At 29.4% G+C, this 12,150-nt stretch overlaps 1 protein-coding gene and 1 long non-coding RNA gene across 2 annotated transcripts; both read right to left on the minus strand.

Moving 5' to 3' along the window:
- Positions 1-571: 571 nt before the first annotated feature.
- Positions 572-2,052, minus strand: LOC125841672 (uncharacterized). The gene is made up of 3 exons (XM_049520839.1): positions 1,963-2,052; positions 851-1,075; positions 572-720 (listed from the first exon to the last, which is right to left on the minus strand). Exons 1-3 carry the CDS (start codon positions 2,050-2,052, stop codon positions 679-681), a joined length of 357 nt encoding a protein of 118 aa, XP_049376796.1. The 3' UTR covers positions 572-678.
- Positions 2,053-2,063: 11 nt separating this feature from the next.
- LOC125842135 (uncharacterized) lies at positions 2,064-4,031 on the minus strand. The gene is made up of 3 exons (XR_007443873.1): positions 3,990-4,031; positions 2,763-2,848; positions 2,064-2,099 (listed from the first exon to the last, which is right to left on the minus strand). It is a non-coding gene; the product is annotated as an uncharacterized LOC125842135 (long non-coding RNA).
- Between the last annotated feature and the right edge of the window lie 8,119 nt (positions 4,032-12,150).

Genomic DNA, 12,150 nt, shown 5'->3' on the forward strand with positions numbered 1-12,150 from the left:
GTATAATATAATTTGTATAATTGTTTAAAGTCCAGATGTTTGCGCTTGTATAAATTCATTATTTCGAGTTTATACAAAAATAGTTCAAGCCTCAATTATACAAATGTACCTGCGAATTATACAAACGATACAGTTTTAACTATAGCTACAACCCGTAAATATGCAACTATACCTATGGAGCATAATTAAATTTAGGAAAAATTGTATGAAATAACAAATTATTAATTCAAATTAAATGTTATAGTTATAGTTTATTTTATTTGTAATTCGCAACAAACATCCCATTTTTTGCCATCTGATTTATGTATACAATTAGCCATTTTATACATTTCAGTATAAAATGTGTTCGTGTTTGTATAAAGTGAGAGAAAAGTGTATATACAAATACAAATACATATATTTTCGTCTTATACACTTATAATTATACAAATACAGATTTTATTATACAAATTACAATGTATAAATGAATTTATACAAAACAGAACAATTTGTATAAAATTGAATGTATCTAGTGAATTATACAAATCAAAAGCTCCATAGGTATAGAATAAATACGTAAAACAACAAGCAACAATATTTATTTATAATTCTTATAATCTCAATTACTATTACAATACTTTTACGGAGTAAAATGTTCACACAATATGAGTAATAACTTTGATGTAAGATATTTAATAATTATTGAGATTGTGTTTCCCAATGAAATCGATCAATGGCAGCCTGTGGATAGGGTGGAAAAAAAAAAAGTCAACTTTGACATTAATAATAAATTAATTAGTTGTATTCAATATTTATTGATTTGACATTAATAATAATACTCCACTCAATTATAAAGTAAATAAATACGTACCTTTATGGGGTTGGTATCTTTTGACGTGAATGATTCACCAGGGTATTCTCCTGGTCTCACGGGTTGAGGTTCTAGTGTTTCTCCATCGAATCGAATAAAGTGTTCTATAGGTATTCCATTTCCGTCAATTAGAAATTTTTCAAATTCTTCCCCGATTTTTTTGATACCTATTGATGTCCTCATAAATCTCCAAAGATTGTCATGATGATCGTCATTCACTTCAACCTGTTAAATAAGTAAAATATGATATCAATGTTCAAATAAATAATTTATTTTTTTATTTTTGAGGAATTAAGATCTTTTTTAATCACTTATAAAAAAAATAATTGTCAAAATGGAACATAAAAATTGGAGTTGAAGGGTTAAAATGGAACAAGCTTGAGTTAGAGTGTCAAAATGAAATTTAGGGACAAGTTTAAGGATTGTATGTGTTTGGCCAATTAAAAATTATAAGTAACCTAATAAAGCTTAAATATACACACAAGTATGCATGCAGATACATACATTCATAATCATAAAAATTAGTGTTAGAATTTGCAACAAATTCGTAAAAGGGTTATTCTACTTATAATAGTTATGAACTTAGGTAAAAATCTAAACTACCTAGGTATTACATAAATGGGAGATTGAAAATATTAAGGGTAAAATAAACATTGTATAAGATAAGAATGGGTAGGGAGGGGATGTAAAATAAACTTGAAAGTGTAAATAATTTTCATCCACGGAGTGTAAAATTTAATAATGTTTAAATATTTGCCTCAGATATATATATATATATATTATGTAAAAGGACAGAAATCATACCAATCAATTGGGACCAAATGATAACGCAAGAGTTAAAGTAATTGAAGTGGAACATTTTTTTTTTCTTTTTCTTTTTTAAAAAAAGGTATGAAAGTTGAAGTTATAGTTAAAATATTTTGAGTTCGAGTTTTTTTTTTTTTTTTAAAAGGTATGAAAGTAGAAGTTATAGTTAAAATATTTCGAGTTCGAGCTAAATATGAATAATAAATGTCTTGACAATGAGTTTTCCTCTTTTAATAGGTTTGAATTTTATGCGGAACACACTAAATTACTCGAATCAATAAATATTGAATATCATATGATTATACCTTTTCGTAAATTGGAAATTTGGCAAGTCTACGAATTCTTCCTTTTTCTACTTCAATTTCATGATTTTGTTGCCCAAGCCAGTATTTCATATCATGATGAATTTCCATGTCATAAAAAAATCCTAGAACCTCAAAACCTAAAAAATAAGGAGGAGAAATATTTTCACTCCAATAAAAAGAAAAAAACAATATTTGGGTAATTGTGTGACAATTAGAAATTATAAATAAATAAATTAAAATTCAAGTAAATATTACTACTATAACATGTTTCAGTTTCAAAGTAGTTGAGAATAACTATCCAAATGCTTATTAATATATGTTTTTATTAATTGAGTATGACTATCAGAATTCTATATAAGTGAGGCTTGTAAATGATGTAATGTACGTGTATTTTACCTCAATCTCTCGGAGGTAGATAAAGAGATTGTGTTACTGAAAGACCATCGACTCAATCAACACATATCATATAGAAGTAATGAAAACATTGCAAAATAAGGAAACATTCTAGAGTATACAAAGAAAAGAAACAATAACTATAATAAAATAAAATAATAATGAAACACAATAAATAATATATGTAGTAACAGAAATTGAGGGACTAGAAGCTGCAAGATTGATGCTAATACTACTAATATAAAAGGAGAAAACATATATATACTCTAATCAATCCTCCTAATTCACGACCTCCATAACTTTTTATATATAATCATGTCCTAAGTAAGTTGAAAATATATTATTTTCCGAAGAAAAAATATATAGAAGGAAACAATAATTAAAGAGAAATAAAAAAAATGATATACCCTTCTTAAATGGGGAGGATACTTTGCCTTCATACAATTTACGCAATTGATTGAGAAACTTGATCTCCGTTTCTGCCCATATAGAACTAAAAAAAGGAAGGAAAATTGTGAATATATATAACAATGAAAAAAAATAATAATATGAAATTATATAACTTTAATCAAATTTTTATAACAGTATTTCATTATATATATATATATATATATATATTATGTTCTTTAGCTAGAATAACATCTCGCTATAACGTACAATAAATATTCAGACAAACAACATTGTTTATAGAATAATTTGATTATACATACATTCAGACAAATAACATTGTTTATAGAACAATGATTTAATTCCCGTGGAGGAAAGTTGCTACTTATTTTATTGTTTATTTTTTTTAATAAATAAAGAAAACACCTAATTTTATTGTTTATTTTTANGAACATGGGTGCACCAAGTAGAATGTATTGAAGTGAGAATTGATCCTTCATCCTCAAGGTCAAAAGCTCAACATTTAACCATGTGGACCATTTAGACTTCTTGTAGTACGGGTGCAAGAATATAATATTATACAAAATCTTAAAAAATATACATATAAAATATCTAGTTTTACGAAAAGACCATGGGTGCGGATGCCCTTTTTTTTGGCTCTAGATTCGCCACTGATTATACATATATTCAGACAAATAACATTGTTTATAGAACAATGATTTAATTCCCGTGGAGGAAAGTTGCTACTTATTTTATTGTTTATTTTTTTTAATAAATAAAGAAAACACCTAATTTTATTGTTTATTTTTATAATAAATAAAGAAAACACTAAATCATGTCGTACATTATTTTTTAAAATAATATCAATATAATTAAATCAAAATTTTAAATAAATAATTATAAATGGAATGATAAAGTATAAGTTCCTATGAATAATGGATATAAACTTTCTTATGATTAATTACTAACTTTGTGCATACTGAAAGTTGTGGAATCAATATTCAAAAAAATCTATATATTTGTTTATAATATAAAACTATATATAGATAAGGTGATGTGACAAATTACTATCACCTCTAATTACATTTATTTATTTATTTTGATATTTTTCTCATTTTAAAATTTATTGTGACATGTCACTATCACCTATAAATTATTAATTTTTTTAAATGTTATATCAAATTAAAATTAGACAACTAAATTCAAACGGAGGAATTATTTTTTTATTATGAATTAGAGATATATACCCCATCTGAGGAATATTAACAATTAGCAGAAACTTCCCCCGGTGTCTGTCCCCAAGTTCAAAACCTTCTTTTGCTCCCTGTAAAATAAACAAACAATTAATACATTTCTAATTGTTTATCCAAAAAGATTAGTTATAAATATAATTATGAAATAATCTTAACTATTTTGGCACAAAATTTGGCAGAAAGGAAAAACTTGAATATATTTATCCACTTGAAAGAAAAAAAGAATATTTTTTAAAGAATAAAGAGTTAACAAAGTGTATTAAAATAAAGTAGTACTCTTTCCGCTTTAAATTAGATGACATATTATGTTTATGTTTATTCATATTCAAAGAAAATAAATCTTGATTAATATTTTAAAATATAATTTTTTTCATCATATTGACATGAGAAGAGATGCAATTCATATTACTCTTTAGTACAATATTTAAACATTCAAAATATTGAGTCGATCAAATTTAATTTAATTTTTAATTTAAAGCTTAAATTGATTTTCGAAAAAAGAAAAGTGCTAAATAAATTGGGATTGAGGGAGTATAGCAATAACATCATTATTACAACAATAATAACATACTCAGTATAATTTTATATGTGGGGTTTGAGATGAGTGGTGTGTTTGAAGCAGTCTTGCCCTACATGGCTACAAATCTTATAAAGGTAGAAAAGTTATTTTCAATAGATCTTAGATCAGTGGTTGATCTAGGATTTTCATTAAGTGTGTTCAAAAAATAAAAAGGTAGTGCCTGAAATTTAAATTTGGGACCTCAAGGTAAATTTTGAACCCCTAAACCACTAACTCGACCTCTACTCTTGTATTTAGGGGATTCAAAATTTATGAATACACACTAAAAACTTTGTATAAAAAATATCTTGTATATACATTATAATTTTTCACTTAAGGGGTTCGGGTGAACACCCTCACCTCCTCTAGATCCGCCCTTAGCTTACCCTCGCACTACAACAAAAAAACTTTTAGCGACAACAAATATGCACATTAACAAAGAGTGACAAAGCCTTTATTGGCATTAGTTAATTGTCATTGGATCCAATGTCGCTATAGGCTTTAGAGACATTTACAAAGAGTGTTAACTGCTACTAAAAGAATATATTTAGCGGCAATTAAACTATTGTCATTAATTAATTACAGCTAAAGATCATTTTTGATGTAGTGTCGACTCAAATAAAGCATATCGACATCACTCTTGAAAGAAAATACAATAATAGTAAAGAAGTCATGACAAAAATAAAGTAACAATAACAAATAATACAATACCTGAAGCGAAGAAAACAACTGAAAATTACGACTATATAAATGAAAATTATATTGTAAATTCTAAATCATTGACATCTATTGAAAGCAATAAAAATTCTTACTCCTTCAAATGCTTTGTAATGATATATATTTGCATCTCTACTTGCTTTAATAATATTCAAAGATGGAGAATATATTGAAGCAACTCTTGGGAATTTTGGTGATGAAATAGAGAAATTATTATCACCCTTTAAAAATAAAGATTTGGAAGACTCAATATGAGAAATATTCTTATAGGATAAATGTTCATAAGAATTTTTTACCCTAGGTACATAACATGAAGGATGTGGATAATTTGAGTTTGTTCTTAATTTGACAAATGATTGAACACTAAAAGGTGATGATGTAAAAACCATAGAAGCCATTTTTTTTTTGGGGAGGTTTTTGGTTGGGGAGGGGAAAGGGGTTTTCTCTATCTATAGTTATATTTGATTTGAACAACAATGACTTCTATATATATATATATATATTAAAATGCATGAGTATGTAGGGTGTCTAGACTTTGGTGTACAATGTTATCTGATATTTATTTTTGAAAATAAAAATAAAAATAAAATTGACTAGTCTATTAGCAAACACATGTTACGCATGTATTAACGTTTTGAAAATATTAAACGCAGAAACAATTAAGTATGAGCTGATGTTTGGTAATTACGTAAGATTATTTGTAACTTATTATGCTGAAACATATGCAACGTTTAAGTTTTGGTGGACAAAATGATTGAACATTATTGTATTGATGAGAAATAACTGATATTCATTTAAATAATTGAGATGCGCGTAAATTGATCCGTACACTATCATTGGTAGGAAAAAAGAAAGTATAAAACAAAAATATGAATATGTAGGGAACAAGTCATTCTTATTGATGATGAGTTGGCTTTTATTTTTATTCTTGACTTGGTAATAAACAATAAATACTTTTCTTATGTAAGGGACCAAAGGAGCAATGTGTTTCTTGTGATCTAACATAGTAAAATAGTTCTTCAATGGAAAGCCCCTTTTAATTGTATAATTTACAAAATTGTAAAAAAGTTTGGTTAAAACGAATATTTAAATAATTGTTAAGCAAAATTAAGGAATCTCATATGTTGTTGGACACAACCTATATTTTATATCAATTTAATAGTAGAAGCCACCTTAAGTGAGTTTTGAGTATATATGGTTTAAAAAAAAATTAAAATTAAATGTGAGAAAAAAAAAATCAATAAAGATATTTAGATTCTTTTCCAAATGGGAAAATGCTTAAATATGTCACTGAACTTAGAGAAAAAACTCATCTATGCCATTTGTCAAAAATTTAGCTTATTTATGTCATTTTTGTTTGAGAAAAGGCTCATCCATACATTTATTTGTTAAATGAAAACAATTTCGATTTTGCAAAAATATGTTTTTACACGTGGTTTATGATGATTCGGTTATGTCATTAATTAATCCTTTTTTAAAGATAAAATGTTCAAATGTGCCATCCAACTTTGAGAAAAAACTCATCTATACCATCCGTTAAAAGTTTGGTTTATCTATGTCATTTCAGTTAACAAATAATGGATTGAATGAACCTTTTCTCAAACGGAAATGATATAGATGAGCCAAAATTTTAACGGATGACATAGATGAGCCTTTCCTCAAAGTTTGATGGCCAATTCGAGCCTTTTTCAAGTGCGAAGCTAGGTGGGGGTTCGTGGGGTCGGACGAACCCAGTAGTTTTTCCGTAGACCCTATATTTGTACTAGAAAATTAAATAATTTATGAACCCCTAACAAAATCGATTGACAACTTAATGATAAAGAAGTGAAAGGAAATTTAAAACCCCCTAACTCTTAATATTGGCTCCGCCTTAGACGCCACCCTTTTCCCTTTTAAAATTTCATTATTTGACCTTATATAGTAAGCCTTACACTTAGTTGATTTTTTAAATTACAACTATGTTAATTTTAAGATTTTTTATTCATTTCAATATTAAAACCCAAAGAACAAAATTTATACTACCATTTTTATTTTATATAAAGATATATATAATAAAAAAAATAGTGCCACTTTTATATTATTATTTTTTTGGAGCATAAAAAGAAAAACGTGGGGTACGTAGATTATGTGGGGCGTCATTTTAAATAAAAATTATTCTTCTTTTAGTAAAGGTATGTGTTCCTCTTTAAATAAATTGGACTGTAACTTTAAATTGAAGACCCAAAAAGGGTAGTTGTTTGTTTATTTTTTATTTTTTAAAAAAGAAATGGTGTAATTGTATTTATTTAGAATAGTTATCAATATACCCAACTCAATAAAATTAATTATCAATACTGATTGAAATATACAAAATTTATACATTAATTATATACCATTCGGATAAAAGTCGAACCAAACTGATTAAATAAATCTATTTTATTTGAGTTTATGATTTGATTTGGTTTTAAATGTTTAAAAATCGTTAATATTTAGTTTGATTTTGATTTTGTTCAGGAAAATCAGAGAAATAATCGAATCGAATGGATAAATTATATACATATTTTTTTGTTATAATAATATATACATAATATTTTTTTTTTTATGAACATCTTTAAATATCTTACATATATTTTCATCAAAATTTATTTATGAAAATAAAATAGTCCAAAACCAAAAAATTCCGAACATGTGTATACCGAAGAAAAAGTATTTAGAACAAGTTTGTCTTTTGATTTTATTTTCGTGTATGATGTGTTGTATTATATTTGGTTTGATTTTAATAATTTTTAAAAATATTAAATTAATTTGATTTTAATTTTGATTTTAGCCAATAGTCGATTCAAACTGACTTGTAAACACCTTTTAACAATAACGTATTCACTATGATTTTATAAGTCGAATCGGAAGAGAATAAAATGTAGGTAAATATACCTTATTGAACTGTCGTTATCCTTTTTCTTTCTTTATTTGAAGCTTTGGATGATAGGTAAGTTAAAAAGTTATCTTCAATGATTTATTGATGCCATTATGCCTTACGTATTTAGTTAGTTTCACATTCAAATGTGAAAAATGAACACTCAAAAGAGGCCCACTTACAAGAACCCCCCCTCCCCACCCCAAAATAAAAAAAACAAAAAAAACTTTGAGTTAAACTTTTGTAACAATTTAGTTCCGTCGTTATAGAAAAGCCAACAGGAAAATTTTTTGGGTCGAAACACTTTTTCGTAGTATCTTGAGATTTCCCAACCTAGTCCAGATTTGGATGAAATCAGAGTCATTAATGTGTAGAAAAATCTGGTAACAATCGGGTGATCTAATTATGTTTTTGATTACATGAGTGGATAGATAACTCATTAGGGAATCCGTACGACTTTACGGAATTGAATTCGGGCGAGTAGAACTCCAGAATCGATCTTAGCGTGAAGGGGATTTTCTGAGCATCGTTGGTTAAATGTGTGTTGTGAAATGGGAATCTTGAAATTATTAAAATAGCTCACTGTTTCGTGCAAACCGCTTTGGCGGTGGTTTTGGTCGCTTTGGTGAGGATGCTGTAGCGGGGTGGGTGCCGCTGTAGCGGGCTCGACGCGACTTAAGGTCATTAATAAACCCCTAAAGGACCTTATTATGCACTTTTCAACTTTTATAGCTAAGGAACGAACCCCAGGCGACTCCTGCTCGTTTTCACCATTCTTGAGGCTAAAGGTAAGTTTTTCACTCCCCGAATCCATTTTTCGAATTGTAGAACGTAATAGAATGGGTGAATCTTGATGAGGGAAGGTTTTGTTATAGATTATATGGTGGAAACAACCCTAATTTGGATAATTGGGATCATGGGTTTGATCTAGGGTTCATAGAAATGTTAGTAATTCGGGTAATTAGTGATTGTTTATTGATTCCCGTATTATATTGCTTGTTTGTAGACCAAGAACAAGCGGAACGAATTCGAAAAAAGAAGATTCAAGTGCCTTAAGGGATTCAAGCTTGGATTCGAGGTAGGTGATGGTTGTAATTTCATGATTGTGTGATGTAAGCTTGCTCTTGCTTCATTATGATGCATATATGTATGCAAATGTCGCATTGTTGATCACACTAATTGTAAATGAGTATGAACGAATAACTATATGTCATGAATCACTTATTGATTGTATGATTATTGAGAATATAATTGTGATTGTGGTGTGTTGAATGAATCGGTTGTCATGTTCCGGCATACTAATTGGGATCCGTTGCCACGTTCCGGCATAAATATGGGATCGGTTGTCACGTTCTGGCATAACTATTGGATCGGGTACCACGAATCGGTGCACTAACAGTTTGGATTTGGGTTCCATGAGAGGACCAATGACTTGTTGTAAATGTATATTGTTAAGGATGTGATATTCAATATTGTATATGTTCGGTATTTTGCATGATCTTAATGTTGTATTAACTTGTTTATGTTACACTTAGTAGGATAGCCGCGTTATCCTACCAGTACACGGTAGTTGTGTACTGATACTGTACTTGCTCTTATTTTTGTTAAGTACATGACATCTTCTAACGGCTATTGACAGACCTCGCTTAGAAGATCAGTGATCGCCGATTTGAATTCAAGGGTGAGCCAGTTCTTTCGGGCTGCCTTGAGTTCTCTTTTTGCTTAGTCCATCTTATTCGGACTTAGACTAGTTCTTTAGATGATTTTCTTGTTTAGAGTTATGAATCTTGTTAGAGTTTTGGTACATTGACTTTCAGGTTCTAGGTTATTTCTTCCGTATTTGTTTAGTTTAGTTGTTAGATCTTTTGTTGAAGTTTATGGGAACTTCCTTATTTAGTTATTTAAACCTGCTTCCGTAGCTTTAAATTGTTAGTTAGTTAGTAGTTATGGTTCTTCCATCAGATGGTTAGTGTGGGTACCAATCACGACGGTCTGAGTTGTGACAATTTTTTTATAATAATTTTTTTTTTGGAAGAAGTTAACCTATAAAAGAATAAAATAATTAACCATGTTTAGAACAAAAAGAAGTTAAATCCAATTTTTATGATCAAAAGTTTTTTTTTTTCCAATTAAAAATTGGGATACTTATGGTTAACTTTCATCTTCTTATATATATATAATATGATAGGAAAAAAGTTTACTCAAGTTTTTCATGGTAAATGTATTTAATTTGTTTTTTCTTTCTAATTTTGTAATAAGAAATTTAACGAGAGAAAACCCAAAATAGTCCCTCATCTTTGGGTTAAGACTCAAAGTCATTCTTGAGTTTTCACATGGAGCACTAATAGTCCTTCATGTTTGCAATATTGGTGCACTTTTGGTCCTCCCCTAAACTTTTGCCTATTTTTTAACATTAATTTTGTTCATAATTTTANTCCGTACGACTTTACAGAATTGAATTCGGGCGAGTAGAACTCCCAGAATCAATCTTAGCGTGAAGGGGATTTTCTGAGCATCGTTGGTTGAATGTGTGTTGTGAAATGAGAATCTTGAAATTATTAAAATAGCTCACTGTTTCGTGCAAGCCGCTTTGGCGGTGGTTTTGGTCGCTCTGGTGTAGCGGGCTCGACGCGACTTAAGGTCATTAATAAACCCCTTAAGGACCTTATTATGCACTTTTCAACTTTTAGAGCTAAGGAACGAACCCCAGGCGACTCCTACTCGTTTTCACCATTCTTGAGGCTAAAGGTAAGCTTTTTACTCCCCGAATCCATTTTTCGAACCGTAGAACGTAATAGAATGGGTGAATATTGATGAGGGAGGGTTTTGTTATAGATTATATGGTGGAAACAACCCTAATTTGGATAATTGGGGTCACGGGTTTGATCTAGGGTTCATAGAAATGTTAGTAATTCGGGTAATTAGTGGTTGTTTATTGATTCCCGTATTATATTGCTTGTTTGTAGACCAAGAACAAGCGGAACGAATTCGGAAAAAGAAGATTCAAGTGCCTTAGGGGATTCAAGCTTGGATTCGAGGTAGGTGATGGTTGTAATTTCATGATTGTGTGATGTAAGCTTGTTCTTGCTTCATTATGATGCATATATGTATACAAATGTCGCATTGTTGATCACACTAATTGTAAATGAGTATGAATGAATAACTATATGTCATGAATCACTTCTTGATTGTATGATTATTGCGAATATAATTGTGATTGTGGTGTGTTGAATGAATCGGTTGCCATGTTCCGGCATACTAATTGGGATCCGTTGCCATGTTCCGGCATAAATATAGGATCGGTTGTCACGTTCTGGCATAACTATTGGATCGGGTACCACAAATCGGTGCACTAACAGTTTGGGTTTGGGTTCCATGAGAGGACCAATGACTTGGTGTAAATGTATATTGTTGAGGATGTGATATTCAATATTGTATATGTTCGGTATTTTGCATGATCTTAATATTGTATTAACTTGTTTATGTTACACTTAGTGGGATAGCCGCGTGATCCTACCAGTACACGGTAGTTGTGTACTGATACTGTACTTGCTCTTATTTTTGTTGAGTACATGGCATCTTCTAACGGCTATTGACAGACCTCGCTTAAAAGATCAGTGATCGCCGATTTGAATTCAAGGGTGAGCCAATTCTTTCGGGCTGCCTTGAGTTCTCTTTTTGCTTAGTCCATCTTATTCGGACTTAGACTAGTTCTTTAGATGATTTTCTTATTTGGAGTTATGAATCTTGTTAGAGTTTTGGTACATTGACTTTCAGGTTCTAGGTTATTTCTTCCGCATTTGTTTAGTTTAGTTGTTAGATCTTTTGTTGAAGTTTATGGGAACTTTCTTATTTAGTTATTTAAACCTGCTTCCGTAACTTTAAATTGTTAGTTAGTTAGTAGTTATGGTTCTTCCACCGGATGGTTAGTGTGGGTACCAATCACGACGGTCTGAGTTGTGACAATTTTTTTATAATAATTTTTT

Source organism: Solanum stenotomum, chromosome 10 (assembly GCF_019186545.1).
Source record: "Solanum stenotomum isolate F172 chromosome 10, ASM1918654v1, whole genome shotgun sequence".
NCBI classification, from domain to species: domain Eukaryota; kingdom Viridiplantae; phylum Streptophyta; class Magnoliopsida; order Solanales; family Solanaceae; genus Solanum; species Solanum stenotomum.

Bases quoted from the DNA above. Each gene is read 5' to 3' on its own strand.
- LOC125841672 (XM_049520839.1), bottom strand. From the start codon at position 2,052: ATGAAATACTGGCTTGGGCAACAAAATCATGAAATTGAAGTAGAAAAA. The intron at 1,076-1,962 runs GTATAATCATAT...CTTATTTAACAG, and splicing joins AATTTCCAATTTACGAAAAG to GTTGAAGTGAATGACGATCA. The intron at 721-850 runs GTACGTATTTAT...CCCTATCCACAG, and splicing joins AAGATACCAACCCCATAAAG to GCTGCCATTGATCGATTTCA.